This window comes from Lytechinus variegatus, chromosome 14, assembly GCF_018143015.1.
Source record: "Lytechinus variegatus isolate NC3 chromosome 14, Lvar_3.0, whole genome shotgun sequence".
Lineage (NCBI taxonomy): Eukaryota > Metazoa > Echinodermata > Echinoidea > Temnopleuroida > Toxopneustidae > Lytechinus > Lytechinus variegatus.
The window spans coordinates 3,498,252-3,517,770 of NC_054753.1; the positions used below are offsets into that span (position 1 = coordinate 3,498,252).

At 37.2% G+C, this 19,519-nt stretch overlaps 1 protein-coding gene across 1 annotated transcript; it reads left to right on the plus strand.

Annotated features, from left to right (window-relative positions):
• Positions 1 to 231: 231 nt before the first annotated feature.
• LOC121427863 (solute carrier family 2, facilitated glucose transporter member 1-like) lies at positions 232 to 12,510 on the plus strand (the record flags this gene model as incomplete). Its single annotated transcript, XM_041624436.1, has 8 exons — positions 232 to 351; positions 863 to 1,022; positions 2,366 to 2,565; positions 7,165 to 7,275; positions 7,708 to 7,809; positions 8,841 to 8,916; positions 9,918 to 10,045; positions 10,945 to 12,510. Coding segments are annotated over 8 exons (1,086 nt in total), but the record flags the coding sequence as incomplete, so codon positions are not given.
• Between the last annotated feature and the right edge of the window lie 7,009 nt (positions 12,511 to 19,519).

The following is a 19,519-nucleotide window of genomic DNA, read 5'->3' on the forward strand; positions in this document are numbered from 1 at the left end:
TAGTATGGACATGACCATGTGATACATGTTTTAATGGGGAAAATAGATCTTGAGGAAACCAAACTAGAGTTCTTTTTAGATAGGTGATCCTTCTTTACAGATCATAGCTAAAACTAAACAAACTAGTATCATTTATACAGTACGTAGTTTGGTTAATAATAATCTTTCTGGCTGTGAAACTCAGTATAAAGAAAAAAACTAATGGAATGCACTTTCCTTTGATTGTATTTTGTAGGAACTGCTATCACGATAGTCCCGTTGTACCTAGCTGAAGTATCTCCAATCAATCTAAGAGGAGCTATAGGAGTCATCCATCAGTTGATGATTACCATTGGTATCTTGATTGCTCAGGTTAGTCTCTTAACCCATTCATCACTGGAACCAGATGGTCACTGTTTCAACGAGTCTGAATGTCCAATGGCAGTTTTTCATTCTAAAAAACCTGCACTGAATCCATCAACGACTAAAGCAAGTCGGGAGTGTATAGACGGTGGCTTTGAAGTCTTCCGCATCAGAAGAGACAATGATCTTCCGTTTCAAAAAATGGTCTTTTCCGTTTCAACTTGATCTAAAAATGGAAATTTAGTTTTGTCACTGAAAATGTACACAGCAAAAACCTGAATTCCATTTTGCAAAGGTGAATTCCATGAATTTTTACTTGAAAAGAATAAGAACCAAACAGAATTTAAGTTTTATTTACCAGTAAAACAGAAAATTGCTGTCCCTACATCAGATGTTTCGCTTATACGTTTTGGAATCACAGCGAAAATTGAGCTGCAGCCTCCATATGGATTGTACATGTACAGATGTGTTAGGGTGGACATTGACATTACCAATATAAATTTCTTTCTCGTCTCCACAGTCTCTAGGATTGTATGCCTTCACGGCTTCAGACAGCTGGCCCATCCTTCTAGGATTGATCGGCGTGATGAGTGCATTCCAGCTGATCCTGCTCCCATTCTGTCCTGAGAGTCCAAGATGGCTCCTCCTCAACAAGAATAGGGTGGAGAAATGCAGACAAGGTAAACCCCCCCAAAACCCCAAAACAAACAAATATTGAATAATGTTTACCTGGTAAGGAAGATCCCCAGGGAGTAGAAATGGTGTACATTATGTGCAAAGTGCTTAGAAACACAAAGTACACTGTATGAAGTGTTGTATATGTGTAACTATTATTGTTAGCATTGTTTGATCGTAAAGACAAAAGAAACTTTTTCATGAAAATTTAATTGAGAGAATTGTAAAAATGAGAAAAAATAGTAACATAGAGGGTGTTGGGGGTGTTGGTTAGTCTCTTGACTTTGAACCACAAGGTCCAGGGTTCAAATCCCACTGAAGCACTCACATCCATTCGCAAGGCATACATCTAAATGTACATTGCCACTCTCTAACTTGATAACCAGGAGGTAGGAATGCGACTAAAGCCTGATCAAGGTGGCCATGCCAAACCTGCCGTAATAGCTACATGCATATTATTGTTTCAACAGAAAATTCAAAATTAAGCCATGGAATTATTCACAGATATTTGATCTGACAAGTTTTACGTAAAAAAGAAATATGAAATTGATGTTAATCAGTCAAATATCTTTAACATGAATGATGGTTGTGGTAATGACCTCGTAATCAGTTCCAAATGAATTCAATTAAATGACTACCAGTACCTAAGTGTTTGTGTGTAATTGCTGAGAAATAAGCAAAATGAGCATGGCGTTGTAGCCAGGTGTAGGGTCTGTTTCTAAGCACCAATAATGACACATTATCCCACATTGCTTCAAGTGTCAGCAATCGTCACTGGGATAGTTTGAGCTCACGATTCATGATTTCAGAGGCTGTTCTCACTACGTTCCTGAAACTAGTTTAGTGGAAACTAGTTTAATGCGAAGTGAGAACAGTCAAAGAGGTCTTGGGAGCGATCTTCCAAACCAGTTTGGAAAACCACCTCACGATGTAGTTTTCAAGATCGCTTTGCCTCGTTAAACTGATTTTAATGTAAGTGAGGACACAGCCGTTCTTCGGGAAGAAATCTTCGCACATTTTGAGCGCGCTACTCCACACGACAGGTGTAGAATGCCTATGCTGCGGTTTCAGATTTTGTGCGAAACGTGTCATCCCACTGAGAGTGTTTCCATAGCAACAAGAGCGCTTTACATGAATTGATTTTAAAAATCACTTTTGTGTTATCAAAAGGGAACGCTAGCAATGCGATCTTCCAAACTGGTTTCCTGAATCGGCTTCCAGTAAACTAGTTTTAGAAAGCGTAAAACTCTGATTCTAAAGATTTTCTCATGAAATTGTTGGCTTCAACTAGATGAGTTTTAGGTGTCCCCATGATTAATACTTGAATTATCAATGCCCCTTTCCTCAGCCCTGATGAGACTAAGGGGTTCAGATGACGTTGAAGAAGAGATCCGGGAGATCCGAGAAGAGGGACAGAAAGAGGCCAATGTGGAGGAGGAGAAGGTTGGAATCGTTGATGTGATCACCCTCAAGGATTCGGATTGGAAGATGCCTTTGCTTATCTGTATGGTCCTACAAGGAGGACAGCAGCTGTCTGGTATCAATGCTGTAAGTACATGTAGATGGTGGTGATGGTGGTGGTGATCGTGATGATCACCCTTTATGAAACATGCTTTAACTTCTGTGTATGGTCCTACAAGGAGGACAATAGCTTTCTGGTATCAATGCTGTAAGTAGAAGATGATGGTGATGGTGGTTGTGGTGATGGTTGGTGATCGTGATGATCATGCTTAATAATGAAACATGCTTCAACTTCTGTGTATGGTCCTACAGGGAGGACAACAGCTGTCTGGTATCAATGCTGTTAGTATGAGATGGTGGTGATGGTTGGTGATGGTGGTAGTGGTGATCGTGATGATCACCTTTGATAATGAAACATGCTTCAACTTCTCTGTATGGTCCTACAAGGAGGACAACAGCCGTCTGGTATCAATGCTGTAAGTAGGTGGTGGCGATGATGGTGGTAGTGGTGGTGGTGGTGGTAGTGGTTGTGATGATGATGGTGATAGTGGTGATAGTGGTGGTGATGAGGATGGTGGTGGTAGTGGTGGCGATGATGATGGTGGTGGTGGTGATTGTGGTGATGATGATGGTGGTGATGATGATGGTGATGATGGTGGTGGTGGTGGTGGTGGTGATGATGATGGTGATGATGATGGTGGTGGTGGTGATGGTGGTGATGATGATGATGGTGGTGGTGATGGTGGTGATGATGATGGTGGTGATGGTGATGGTGCTGGTGGTGATGGTGTTGGTGGTGGTGATGATGGTGGTGGTGGTGGTAGTGATTGTGATTGTGATGATGATGGTAGTAGTGGTTGTGATGATGATGGTGGTGGTGGTGATGATGGTGGTGGTGGTGGTGATGATGGTGGTGGTGGTGGTGATGATGATGGGTGATGGGTGATCACCCTGAATGGAGCTCACCTGTTTTGTCCTACACGGTGGAATGCAGGTCTCTTGTATCAATGATGACAGTATTCTAAGGTAGACAGGGTGTTGGTGGTAGTGGTGGTGGAGGTGACAATCACCGTGAATTGAAGATGCCTCAACTCATTTGTATGTTCCTACAAGGTTTCTGGTATAATTACTGTAAGTGAGATTGTAGTGATGTTGATGATGAAGGTTGTTGTAGTATTGTTGATAGTGATGGTGGTGGTGATGATAAAGGAAGATACCCCAGCTTATCTGTATGGTCTCACAAGGTTTCTGGTATCAGTGCTGTGAGTATAAACTCATAGTGTTGGAGATGGCGGAAGTGGTGATCTCCCAAAGGAGGCGTAATGGAAAATTCTCCATCTTTTCAAACCCAACCTATGGATATCAGTGTGCAGGATGGCCTTTAAAATCCACCCTCCAAAGGCGTTCTTTTTCATTAACGATTACAATCGCTTAAACATTAAGAGTGGATTGCATCTTTGAAAACCATGTCTCTCGGGTCAGATACATGTAATGCTGATTGAAACCAATCTTTGTCAACAGCTATGATGTTGACATTGTAGGCATGTTTGCTAAGGTCTGGTTAAACACCTTTTAATTGGCTGCATGCCAAGGAATAAACCACTCAACCATCAAACACAGACTCACTCTCAGAGATTTACTCATTCAAAATATAGTATTGTGAGGTTGTGAATATGTGTCCCTCTTACCATTAGAAATATATGGATCTTTATAGCGAATTTGTTCATACTTAACAAGTTGTGCATTTTGTACAATTCGTCTTTCATCTTTTAATCTTTAGAGGTCATAAGGGACTGCAAAGTCTTAATGTTCCACATTAAGGCAATGGATTTGAATGTCATGTGACGATATCATATGCCATCATATGGATATTTATTCTTTCCTTTTTTAATTTTTCCCCCAGTATTTCTGTAGTATACAAATGGAGTCTTTTGGAGAGTGACTATGCTTTGAATATATTGAAATTTAAGGCCTGTAAAAATAATATATTTTCATATAAACAACTATCAGCATAGAAGTTGAAAATGATATACTCACATCGCTGAAACAGATAGATGATTTTACATCTACTATTTTTGTATAAAGAGAGTTGTAAAGATGAAATCTTTATGAACTGAAATACATGTGTATCAGTTATAGGGTGGAATTCTTAGCAAGTAATTTTTAATAAAAACATGTGTAGTGGTCTGTACATTGCTGTATTCAAGCAAGGAAGAGGTGCTTTACCACGTTGATTTTGGTTTGGATTGCATTTTCCCTTGCAGTAGGTTACAAAGCTCTTTAGTTTTTAATTATCATTAAACATGAAGTCTGCCTGTACCGCTGATTTCCATGCTGCAAGGCCAGACATAGGTAACAGGTGTCGCTCTTCTCAAGGGGTTGCATGCTTGATCAATATGTTAGATGATAGTCGGTAAACACCCCTCCCTTTCACTCGTAAAAAAAGTAAATATAAACCAAGAGCAGCTTTCAAGTGCAGGAAACCATTATGAGGCCGTTCTCACTACATTCCTAAAACTAGTTTACTGGAAACTAGTTTAGTGGAAACTAGTTTAACGCGTAGTGAGAACGGTCAAATCGGTCTTGGAAGCAATCTTCCAAACCAGTTTAGAAAACCACCTCGCGATGTAGTTTTCAAGATCGCGTTGCCTCGTTAAACTGGTTTTAGCATAAGTGAGGATACAACGTTCTTCGGGAAGCGATCTTCGCACATTTTGAGCCTATGCTGCGGTTTCAAATTTCGCGCGAAACGTGTCGCCCCACTGAGAGCGTTTCCATATCAACAAGAGCGCTTTACGTGAAGTGATTTTTAAAACCACTTTCGTGTGATCAAGCTAGCAAAGCGATCTTCCAAAGGGGTTTCCTGAATCGGCTTCCAGTAAACTAGTTTTAGAAAGCGTAATGAGAACGGCCTCTATGATAAAGCGAACCCTACCAAGTAGTGTCCATGGATAGAGCATTGCTTGAGTTATTTCAGTGGTTCAGATACAGAAAAACAATGTTAAAAGCCTTGCTTGTGTTATTGCGATGAATCAAAAGTAATCACAAATGGAGCTAGCTGGAAAGTGCCAGAGATGAATAGATAATAGAATATTCTGCCATGCAACCTTGATTGGAGCCCCAGATATTGTAGATGTAATTGAAATGTAGATTTGGAGAATATGAGGGAATTTGAGGCTTTAATTGCATCATCTTGCTTGATCATAGAAAAAGAAAAAGGGAGGGGGAGAGAGCAGAGGGGTTGGGGAGTGATAAGGAAAAGGACGAAAGAGAGAGAGAGAGAGTGGGAAAGGAAATAAGAGAGTTGTTCAATTTAATCAGCTGTTGTATATCTATTCGTGTGTATGTACCCTAAACTCTGACGGCATACCTGACGTCATATTTGCATACCAAGGCCTGATGTCTTATATAATTCCTATTTTCTTTTCCCAATTTTCACATATATTTGCAAAATTTAATTTTCTGATAATTATGTTTACAAGGTTAACCCTCAATATTTATGGCAGTCTAGGTAATGTAAAGCATGGAGCTCCTTACTCCGTATTAAAAGAAATGCAAACGCTCAGAGTAGAAAATGACACAGCAAAATCTATTTGTCTTCTCAAAATTGCTCCCAAGGTTTCAAGATGAGAAAACTGCTGGAAGCAGGAAGAAAAGTGCCGGAAGCAGTATGCCATTCTCATCGTTTAGCTTAATGAACTCAATTGTTAGTTACATTTCTTAATTAAATATCCCATCCCTGATTTGATAGAAAAAAAACTTATGCAAGAGCAAAGGTCTAGTTTTCATAGTTAATACATGTAGGTAGTGGTATTTACATAATAATGCATGTTCATACTTTTTAGGTCACTGCAGTTACATCATCGGCTCGTATTCTTCCACACAGGCAACCAAATTCATTGAAAAAAAAAAAATTCATGGGTCATTTGTTGTGTGATGATGCATAGACTCAATATGATCTGTAATATCCCAATATGGTGATAGATATACATGTAAAATTTTATGCTGGCACCTGTAAAAAGCAAAGGGGGGGGATAGGTGAAGCTATGTATGAACCTAGATAATTTCTTATCCCTCTCTCTCTCTTTCTCTCTCTGTAGTTGCTAATGAGTTTGGAGTATAAAGTTGTTACATCGTTTTAGAAAAAAAATCATTATTTTGTAAAATTAAGACTGTCTGTGGAAAGTGTTTAGAGCAGAGATAGATGGTTACAGAAAGGTGATGGCAGTGATGAGAAAGGGGATGAATAACATGATGATAATGATGATGGTGATGATGATGATGATGATGGTGATGATGATGGTGGTGATGGTGATGATGATGATGATGGTGATGATGATGGTGATGATGATGATGGTGATGATGGTGATGGTGATGATGATGATGGTGATGATGATGATGGTGATGATGGTGATGATGGTGATGATGATGATGATGATGGTGATGATAATGATGATGATGATGATGATGATGAGGATGATGATGATGATGGGATTATTAGGTTAGTGATCTTAATGAAGCAACCATGGCCTTTGGAGATCAGGATGATGACAGAAAAAAAAACTAGGATAAAGTGATATTCATACTGATGTTGATATAGAACTGATCCATATTACTTGCTTCTTATACCAGATATTCCCTCTCACTGATTTCTCCCTTTTTTCTTTCTCTTTTCTCTTTCTATAGGTCCTCTTCTATGCCACAGAAATCTATTACCAGACCGGTATGGGAGAAGAGGAGGTTGCCTACGCCACCATCGGAACCGGTGCCATCAATGTTGTCATGACGATTATATCAGTAAGTCTAAAATCCCCTATCAACTATTATCATCCTAACTGCCATACTTGAAAAGAATGATGATCACATATCCTCTGGAAATTAAATAACTTTATGCTTTAATAATAATATCCACCCATGTGAGGTGAAATATGAATGTAACTTATTCAATTGACCCTTAGTTTAATAGTAAAACAGTTCCAGTTTTCTTGGCAATAACAAACTTAGTAGCATAAAATGCCATCTTGTAAGCAAAGATTTCACAAAGTGATCTGGATTTTCAAAATTTTATTACCATCGTCTTATTTATATTGAATATTTTCAATGTACTATCTTATCATTCATGTTTTATTCTTTCTAGGTGAATGTTACATTGTATTATATTTTGTGAGATATAAAAATAAACAAAACTGGCACTGAGACTGGATTGATCTTCCATTTTTTTTGTTTTAGGTATACATGGTTGAACGTGCTGGACGTCGTATATTGACCGTGGTCCCCTTCGGGCTAATGGCTATATGCTTAGCCTTGTTGACCGTCAGTTTAAATCTCCAGGTAAGAATAATAACCTTTGCATTAGCTGCCCAATAACTGAACTGGTTATGTAAATATTTTGATAATATTATGTTGAAATGCAACAAATAAACTACAGTACCCATAACAATTCCATAACTCGTAGAACAATAAAATTTGCTTTCCTAAACCTTGTGGTCTATAATAATAATAATAATTAGGCTAATATCGTGCCAAATCCACTCTGTAGAGTGATCAAGGCATTCTTAAAGAAAATTATAAAAGAAATTAGGAAGAATTGAACAGAAATGTTTTGAGGTAATCTTTGAAAGTTTCAGAGGTCAAGCACTGATTGATGTTTTCAGGGAGGCTTTTCCGTAACTTAGAGGATGAGTAAACAAATGATCTTTCAGACCAGGTTTTGGAAACTTTGGGGGTAACAAGAAAATTGGAAAAGGAGGAACGTAAGGATCTTGAAGGGGTATAACTTTTGATCAATGAAATAAGGTACCGGGGAGATGAGCCATGAACACAGTGAATGTGTGATATTGAATGGCAAATTGTAAAGGGCTAGTAAATGGAATTCAACATTTTCTTTGTTTTTGTTTGATTATTATCACTGTCATTAGTATTTGATTGTATCATAATTATACATTTTATTCTTACTTTAACTATATATTCATTTTATCATGTGAAAAATTATTCATAAGAATCAACAAATAACATAATTTATCAAAATTATACTATTTTCTGCCTGGATTATCCCACTAACCTTGCAAACAATGATAATATAAGTAATACGAAAGTTTATTAAACACTTAAGACTAAGATTCAAAGTGCTATTTATACAAAATGAAAGCAAAACATTATTACATGAGCATTGTAAATACACAATAAATAATAATAATAAGGCAATTCTTGTATAGTGCATATCGCATTACAACATTACATCCCCATGCGCTTCCAAAGGACTTGGATATTAATTGATATACATATGTAGAATATTTCATTACTTAAACATTGCACCGATATCATTTGAAGTGTTTATTTTCTCTGTTTTTTTTTCATTATAGCCCACCCTTGATTGGATGAAATGGCTCTCTCTTATCTTCATCTACGCCTACATTATATCATTTGCTGTTGGTCCAGGTGAGGGATAAATTCTTGTTTTAAAACCTATAGAGTTCCAAAGTGATGACATCACACATTTTTTTTGCATTTTAGAATTTTGATACCGTACTTTGGTATAGCATGATGAAATAGCTCTACTATCAAATTTGGTGCGAATCGGTCCATGGGGGCCCGAGATATGATTTCATTAATACATAATTAGCCCCATTGAAGTCAATGTATTATTGGACTGGTTGGGCTAATTATGTATTCATGAAGTCATATCTCAGCCCCCCATGGACCGATTCACACCAAATCTTGGGAGTGGAGGTATTTAATCATGTTCTACCATAATATGGTATCAAAAAATGATGAAATGCAAATTGGAAAATTGATGACGTCACACTTCGGTACTCTATTTTATGTATAAATAATTCCTGGGCCCCGTCTTACAAAGAGTTACGATTGATCTGATCGACCTTAAACTATATGGATGTCCAACAATGTCGTAATTTTTTCCCCAGAAAATTTTCATGATGTCCTTTGTAAACAAAGAGAGTACACTTAACTTTCAAGAAAACGATGAATATATGATTATACATCACATCTAGAATATATTTGAACAAACAGGCATTATAGATGTTGACGTTGCTTGCTTTCTATAGTTGTGGTTGATTGGATCAATCGTAACCCTTTGCAAGACGGGGCCCTGAAGAGCACATCTATTCCAATTATCTATGTTTTGAAGAGATATATAGCACGTTTTGAAGAGGTTTATAACACGTTTTGAAGAGGTATATAACATGTTTTGAAGAGGTATATAACACATTTTGAAGAGGTACATGACACCTTTTGAAGAGGTATTTAACACGTTTTGAAGAGATATTTGGCACGTTTTGAAGAGGTATTTAACACGTTCTGAATAATCTGGTCTGAAACAGTGCTTTGACTTCTAAGATTATTTGACTCATGGAAGGTCAACTTGTGAAATGAGCAACATTTAAAACAAAAATCAATGTAATATATTCTTCCCCATCTAGGACCTGTACCGTTTGTGATTGTTCCTGAGCTCTGGACCCAAGGACCCCGCCCGGCTGCCATGAGTATCGCTATCCAGACAAATTGGTGGTGCAACTTCCTCGTCGGTCTTACTTTCCCATTTATTCAGGTGAGTACTCCTTTGCTTGGCAGTTGCCACCATGGGTAGAGGGAGAAAAGTGGGAGGGGTGGGGAGGTTCGTGTCATGCACAGGTAAACTGGCCATTCCCCCTTTGTTTGGCTGAGTTCTCTGTTCTTGTTACCATCGCCATGGATACAGTCACACCAGGGTACCGTAGCACAAAATTTGCATGCAACGATGATCTTGATAGGCCATTTCAGTTAGCCACTTATCTTTGTGTTACGGTCCCAGATGACAACTAACCATCAGGTCTAATTGTCTAATAAGTCCATTCACCATTTTGTGTGATAATCATTTCTAAACCTACTGAATGTGTATGATATCTTGTGAGGTTGTGGGAGGGGTTAGGGAACACGGTAAAACAGCAAGTGTTGAGCTGTTTCCTCTGCTAGTGCACCATGGCAATTTGGACAGGAACCAATCGATATTCAGTGGGATCATTAGGTGGTGCTGCACCATCCCGAGTTTGCTCAATCTCGAGATTTTAGCCCGATCGGCCCTCTTCGGGATTAATCTCGAGATTCAAGAAACCCCGTCTCCACCATCGCAAGAAGAGCAATTCCTGCTCGAGCGAGGCATCGATGCATTGCCGTGTATAAATAAACCCGAGTGCGTCTGCACCTACGAATTAGCGCGATAATTCGTGAAATAGCGCGCTATTTTGCAAATAATCCCAAGTTGACTTGGGATTGCAATCTCGAGATTAATCCTACGAAATAGCGCGATAATTGCGTCTGCATTGCAAATAATCTCGAGATTGTTCAGATCGGGATAATTTGCCAGATCAGAAATAGCGCGCTAATTTGAAAACTCGGGATGGTGCAGACGGCCCTAGTGAGAAATTAACCAAAATCCTCATCTCTTCTTTTTCTATTTGTGACCCAAAGGAAACCATCAAGGCATACTCCTTCCTGGTCTTCATGTTCTTTGTGATACTAACCACCATCTTCTCCTACTTCTACGTTCCCGAGACGAAGAACAGGACGTTCGACGACATCATCAGCGGCTTCAGGAAGGGGAAGTCAAAGAAGGGCGGCGGTGATTACGAGCTCCAAGACAACGCCAACAAAGCATGATGATGCTCATCTAGACCGTATCATATGTAGTGTGAAGTCCAAAACCCTACGGTGCAGCCTATCTTGTCTATCCATACTTACATCTGTAGTAGTCTGTAGTGGTCACTCGTCTTGTGGTCCAGGGATGCCACTCTTCAGACTTAAGTCCGAATTCAGACCCTTTGCAACATACTTTCGGCCTTAGAAAACACTTTTTCATGTAGGAAAAGTGGTTATTGTACGTGTAGATGATTTTCAGTCTGTGTTTGTCAAGCCTCAGTGGTAGTCCTGTGTGATCGCCTGTATGTAGTGCCACCTGTATGCAGAGGTCACCTGTATGGAGCGGTCACCTGTATGGAGCGGTCACCCGTATAGAATGGTCACCTGTATGCAGGGGTCACCTGTATGCAGTGGTCACTTTTAAGTCTTTCCTCCCTGAGAGCTAGCATGCAATTCAAGGGGGACGCCGAAATTACTCAGTGATCGCTTTCCTGGTGGATCCCATTAATTGTTTTACATTGGTAGCTATAAAGTCAAATTTGACAACAACAAATAAATTGTGTGCATCGGAAAGAGTGTATTTTTAAATAAATGTTTGATTCGTAATACCCGACTAGTATTTAATTTGCATAAAAACTTCATATTCTCGGTTCTGGGATGAACAAAAACGATCAAAGTGATATGAAATATCTGTGGAAAGACATTGATGAAAATGTCGTCAATTTCAGAAAGATTTTCCTCGTATAGGTGTTAAAGACATGCCTCTCTTTCCTTCATACTGTACATGAAAATGTGGGTTGATCTGTCAAAGCAGAATTACTTCTTACACTGAATCAGTCAAATGTTGCCTTAACCACATGCGGTGGTCAGGCTTTAAAAGCATATTACATTAAAAAAAAATAGATTCATCGTTGCCTCCCAATGCTTGCACATTTTCGAGTAGGCCCTTGAACATAATATAGAGGGATGCCACACTACATATAAACCTACGGCTGAATTCTAGTTGTAGAAAAGAATATATATATACATATAGACATACATGTATATATGTATGTATGTACACATATGTATATATGTATTCATATGTTTATGTATATTATATACATACCTGTATCTATGTATTTTATCGGGTGAGAAACAAAATGGTGTTGTAGAGATTTGTTTTGATAACTCCCCTTTGTTTCTCACCCGTCGGTCTTATGCTGAGAGGCATAAAGGCACTGATTCATTTTCTTTTCAACCAAAAATGATGCCCTTATGTCATTCAGCAGATGTCTCATGTATAAAGCTGGAGCAAGAAGGATGTTGTGTCATAATGACTTTCTTCCTCTTAATATGATATATACAAAAAACCTTGTAGAATTTAATTGGCTTTTCATTACCATTGTCAACCTAAAACTTCAATAAAATAGTTAGACAAATAATAGAAAAAAAAATCTAAAAGCTTGATGAGTTGATATGAATTATGAAAAAAAAAACATTTGAAAAGAAAATAAGCTATAAAAATAGAAAATATGATAAAAATATGAAAACTAAGTAGGTATATAGGGAGAAATACATATGATGTATATTTTGACGAGTTTCACAAGTTGATTTTCAAATTGTTTCTTTTTTGTTCATTGTATAGCAGATATTTGGACAGTATGAGGAGGTGTATTTTATGTTGACAGATTACTTGTTGTAAACCGCACTAGAAATGAAATATATTCTGAAATGAAAATCTATTCTTCTCTTATGAATCTTTGAAACTATTGACTTGTATGATGTAGTTTTCTGGTGATATTCTACCAAATTGGACAAATTTAGCATTTTGGCTTTATTCATTTGGTCTAATATCATTTTGACTATTCTCAGATATAATCTGACACTGCTTGCCTAGTCTCAATCCTTAGACCTAATGGGAGGTCTAAACCAACGAAACCTACTCCAGATCGATCTATGCTCTTACGTTGGATTGGATTAGGAGTCTGTTTCATTCGTTGGCGTGACTGTTATCCTAATACATTCTTGAGGAAATGTTATGAAACGAACTCAGGGTCCCGTAACACAAAGTTTAGCGATTAATCGTATGCTTGATTTTTACGACTGATTGTGCATTGTAGTCGATGCAATCAGTGGCAAAGATATTCTTATAAGATGATTGCTTAGCTTTCTGTTACTTGCACCAGTAGGCTGTTTCATAAAGATATTCATAAGTTACAAATGACTTTATGCAAGACTGGTGACCCTATCTTTTGCTCAATGATCTGTCATGGATGTATCCCTAACTGACTTACCTCCTAAGAACACGTTCCAGTTGTTTGTAAAGTTGTGCGAAACGTTACGAACAGCTCTATGGAACGTCCACTTTATTAGCGCAATTTGGATGAGACCAGGCAGGCATTTTGACAGTGTGGTATTAGACTGAATGAAGTGAAAATTAACAAGACTCGGTCAGTATTAACCGCAGGCAGCATCTGTAATGTGAGTGTCTCCAAGGGATCGTTTCATGAGACGTTCACTGATTGTCGTTATAAGCTACTGAAATCCATGCATCTGATTGGTGGAGAGCAAACGAGTCGGTGAAACTCACCAATACTCACTACTGAGTGATCGCGAAAGATTATAAGTTTTGACAGTCACACAGGGTACTACTGTTATGTGTAAAATATTTTTGATTCAACAAATTGTGCAAATAATTTCTATCTTTGTACGTTGTAGTGTATATGTAGTCCATTCGTGTGTCGTATCATATTTTTCTGGGCATGCGCATGGAGATCAAGTGTATATATATTTTTTTGGAGAGAATCAACGATTTGGATTGTTTCTTTTCAGTTTTGCAATGTAGAGTCAATGCATGTTCAGGTTTTCTTTTGTTAGTCCCATGTATACTAAATGATGGGAAGAAATCATACGAGTTAGTTTATCAAATGCTCCATAGGGAGAATAGATATGATGATTACTCTATAACAAGGAGTTAGGAATTTGACTTGGAATAATGATAATGGTGTTTTGTAGAGTGGACGCACCGCCCAAATATTTTTTTGTTGCACTAGGCCAACAACAGTTCTCCTGTATATATCTAAACAAAGCTACAAATATAAACAAAATATGTCTGATAACTACTAAACAGGACTGGGCTTTATGAATGTATCTCCCCCCCTTTTTTTCAAATCAGCTTCGAAGTAGAACTACCTCATAGTAAAATATGTTATACACGGTAGTTCAGTATCATTAGGGAGATTTGAAACAAGAATCTTCATATGCATCTGTCCACTTTGTAGAGAAACAAAATGGGAAAAATATGCATGAACATTATGAGCTTCCTGTGAATATTCAATAAAAAAGAATTATATAAAAGATTATCCAAAAGCATTCCATAGACATTACTGCGCACAGGGTAGTAAAGAATGTCGGCTCTTATCCTGCCACTCCAACTTATAGGAAATATTACATGAAGTGCCTTTTGGTCGATATTTTCTTATAGCGCACTGTAGGGAGTGAGTAGCAACTAGAGTTGTGGTGAAGAGGAGTGGTATATTATGTACCATTCTATTATTTTCAAAACACTCATACAAAATAGAGTTTAATATTTATAAGCTGTGTATTCTATAACATACAGGGAGTGTAGTCGTGTGGGAAAAGCTGTGGTATATCGTAAGTCAAAGGTCAAACTGGATGAGCACAGGTCACACTAGCTGATCTTTCGGTATTTTTTGTATTATCTATTGGCCTTTAAGACATTAAAGAGAACACTTTTCTGTTTTTACGAAGAGCGCAACATTCTTAAGTTAGCATTTACGGAGGAGATGAAGATGCATTTTGTCATTAGGAGGTGCACTTGAATGAATTAAATTGACCAAATACTTTGATGAAATGATTTTTTCCCATGCAGTCAAGAAAAATAGATTCATCTGATGTATTTTGTTGGATTAAGATTGAAAAGATCATCCATCTTGTGAAAAATATCTCAATCTCATTTTAGATCTTTTTATCTTAATTGAAAATAAAACCTTTGAAATTTTTAAAGGTATTTATTGAATATCACTCTTTGCCAATACAATCAAAGTATTATCAAACAATATATTTTATCATGGGAATGTGGACATTATGGCATTAAAATCAGTATTATATTCTTTGATTCCTATATCTCTTAGACATTTTGGGTGCCAAATTATTTCAAGTTACTTAGTATTTTTATAACGGGAATCGTACGCCAAAGATATTTTTTTTAACAGCATTGCAGCTTAATAACTTGACCAGCTGATGAGCCATGGTGCAGTATTGATGGACATATCTTTAAACTTAATGGCCTGTATTCTGAAGTCGGGTTTAACTTAAACTCGGCTCTAAAGTTGTGGTGTAAGTATGGACAGCCAATTGTTACATAAATCACTAACAGTAGAGATATGATACTTCAGCACATTTGGCTCTCAAATAATTCATTATTGTGTAGGAAGTATAAATAGATGATTGTCTTCACCATCGATGAATCAGGAAAGAGCACAGTAAACGTAAGAAACATACAACTTGATAAAAATTTTGATACTTTTGGCTTCCCATACTTAAACCACAACTTTAAACCCGACTTCAGAATACGGGCCAATGAAAATAACTGCAACAAGCACCGCACTAAAAGTCTGTTCTGCGTCTTTTCAGCAGGAATCTCATTAGCATACATGTAACTTTCATTCCTGCATTCCCCGTTGTGGATTGTACATTGAAATGTGAGAATTACAGACGAAAGAAGCCGAGTACGTTTCTTGCTCAAAGACGCATCGCAGACCGGGTTAAGGCACCGAATTGGAACCTTTTTAAATCTAACTGCATTTTGTAATGGACAGCATCCTTCCTTATTTGACAGCTGATTATCCAAAGTATCTTTTTTTTATAATACATAGATTTTGTCTGATTGAATTGTTTGAACTTTTGCTTTGATCATGGACATTGTACCCCATTTGCATATGAAGTTTAAAAGACAACTATAATTATGTGGAAATTATAATCTTTTACAAATTTAATTTTCTTGGTTGTAATTATTTAATTTCGGACTTATATTCATCAATGCACTTATTTGCATTGCTGAATTAGATATGTATGAGAGTTAAAGATTGTGATGTAGAAGTTGGATTAGTGTATTTGACAGCCGTTTTAATGATGTAGAATGTAGCCTCTTGTAGTTGTGATGTAAATTTGTTAAATTGACTCTTGTTCATTGTTTAAGAATTCTAATGTTTTTTTTTTCTGGTGTTGATTTATTTTGTAAATAAGAAAAGATGAATCATTAGAAATGTTGTGTTGAAATTCTGGTACAGTAAACAAAGTGTTCTAACTTGTTGGGAGTTACAATTGATCCGATCAATCGTAACTGTATGGAAATCCATCAGTGTCATAATTCTTTCTAGAGGAGATTGGCACAATGTCCTTTGTAAACAAAGAGAAGCACAGTAAATTTTCAAGAAAACATTGAATGCATGAAAATACATCACAGTTAGAAAATATTGTGAACAAACATGCATTATAGATGTTGACGTTGCTAGCCGTCCATAGTTGCGATTGATTGGATCAATCTTAAATCGTAAGACGGGGCCCCAGAACTGCATATGTGCAGGCAAAGTCTCTATTGGGTTAACTTCACTAAGTCAGGCGACTTGATGAATGTTTCCTAATGCTGTTCATAAGTAGACTGGTGATCATTAATTAGGAGTTTAATCAACACCAATGATATTCAGGTGCTCATAACTTACCATAGATAGATAGGATCACCAGTCGTTGGGTAAAGTTGCTCATAATTTACAAACAGCTTCGTGAAACGCCCACCTGGTATATTAGAAAAAAAATATGATACCAGACGATACAAAATTGTTGATTTTATAGCCAAATTTATGCATCAAATAATCACCAGAACCTTGACTACATCATTTCCTGTGCATGGGGCTGTATATCTAGGTGATTCTTGTCATTTTTGCTGCATTTAATTTTCACAAAAGACAAAATAGAGTTGATTCTGTAATGCTGCTTATTGAGTTATTGTGCCATGAGGGTGAGTTATCTCAATGAACTCATCAGAGATGACAGTAATTGAATAGTTCATGTCTTTTTCCCTGCAAATTGTTGTCTCTTTGGAAAATTGCATTTTCGTGATTAGACATCACCTGTTTGAATGATATAATAGAGTTTTCAGGTTTGGAATAAAACCTGGGCTCCATAACACAAAGGTTTGCGATGAATAGCAAATATGAAAGAACACTTCCGATTGGTTCCTAGTCAGTATTTTGCGACAAATGCGCGTGTAACATTGATCTTGATTGGTCAGTTCATTTAGCGATTGATCGCTAATCTTTGTGTTACGGAGCCCTCGTGTTTCTTTCACAAATTCATTCATTGTAAGCAATGTAAGGTTTGGATGAATTTTAAAGAAAAAGCCAATCAATGCAACTGATAACATGTGACTAGAACAACATGATGTACTCTACATGTTTGCTTATAATTTGGTTTTATCTCTGAGGAGGAGGAGTTTATTTTCTTAGAATGCAGTGCTGTTTATTGGAGTATTTGTGTTTGAGTTATCATCAATGCATTCCAGGTGTAGTCTGTACCCATGCTTGTTGTTAAACTAACATTCTTATCATCATTTGGAGTTCTTCATTTTATTTGAAGTAAAATTTGTCTCTGGGACGGATCTCTCCATGGCGCCCCCAATTTCTTTCCCTTCACAGTTTCATGGTAGAGGAAATTTTACTGCCAGGTCCATGTGGTATGCTGAACTCTGATTTAACTTAAACCATGATATAAAATAAGGGTTTAAAGATAAATACCAGTTCTGGTAATAATCTCAAAGAGAGTTTGAACAGAATAGATAAAAAATGTGTGTCAATTGGGTCTGTGGAAAAAAAATGTGTGATCGCACAAGAGGCATACAGTGTTAACAAAATGTTTGACACTTATCTCTTTGCATAACTTTAGCCTAGACTTAGACCGTTGGGAAGTTTAAACTTAATTTCATATAACAGCCCTTCAGGCAGATTCCCAAAGACAGTCGGATATGCGTATGAATAATAAGTATTTTAACACCTTTAATCAAAGAATATATATATAAAATATACCTCATTGCCACAAAGTTATATATTACATGATAGAGATGTTATTTTGTGAAGAAGGGTGTTTATGCGTATTGAGATTGGGCCTTCAAATTATATTTATCTTTTGATACCCACACTTTTCAAAATATACTTAGGGACCGTTTTGCAACGAGTGGAGTAAAAATGAATGTGTGTTGCTTATGATGAGTTGCATGAGGTATACCACACATATATTTGCATTGGTCATATTCTGCTATGTGGCCCTTTGCTGCTTTAGCAGATGGAATTTTCAAATTTCGTATTTGTAATCACGTCTGACCTTATGACTTGACATTTTACCCCTTTCAGTTTTTTTAAAGGACAATATGTGAATTTGATTTGAAAGTGAAATCATAGAACCATTTGAATCATTGAAATTCATGAAGTATTTCCTTATTGCAATGTGCTGTTTTGTTGATTTAATATTGTAACCTACATCATGACTCTTATTAAGCTGTAACCATGACAACGCATATTTATATTCCTTTGTATAATAATAGACCCTGTAAATGATGAAATATCTAAGATGCCCATATTCATTGAAGAATACCTCATAACTGCCATATCCAGAGCCCTGTCTCACATCAAGGAATATGATAATGGTAACAGTCCTGGTTGTTACCATGGTAACATGGCTCCTCAGCCAATCAGAATGAATGTTTCCATGGGAGGGAGAAACCATGGAGGTAAAGATGGCGTAGTCTCGAAGCGGTACCCTGGTGTATAAAGATCTAGGATATACTAGTAAATAATGACCTTTATGATACCTGTGATTTTTCTGTGAATACTTACGGAGCACCTTTGTATTATAATCACACACTAACTTGTAGGCAGTGCACCGAGGTTTTTCATTATTTTTTTCTCCATTTTTCTGACTTCTTTGTTGTAAAAGAGAGTGAATTTATTGCGTGTTGTGCAGTGCGGAATGTCCGTTCATGCACGGTATATACACGGTCTGGAAATTTCATTCTATCTTTATTCATGTGCATGTAAAACTAGAGATTTTTTTGTTGTTTCTTTTGGAACTTGAAAATAAATGGTAAAAAGATTAAACATTGGCTTTGAGTGATATTTCTGTGTTGTAAGACATTGAAGATGGAAGGGGGGGGGGGAGAAAAGTGAATTAATAATGTGGATTGCAATGATGGGGGGGGGGGGGTAAGAGTCATATAGTGAATGAGGAAAAGTGTGAGGATAGATTAATTGAGAGATAGGGAAAATGGGAATAGAGAGGGAGAGAAAGGGGGGGGGGGAGGTTGCGGATGACTGGCACAAATGTTTCCTGTGAAGGATTTTCTTTTCTTTGA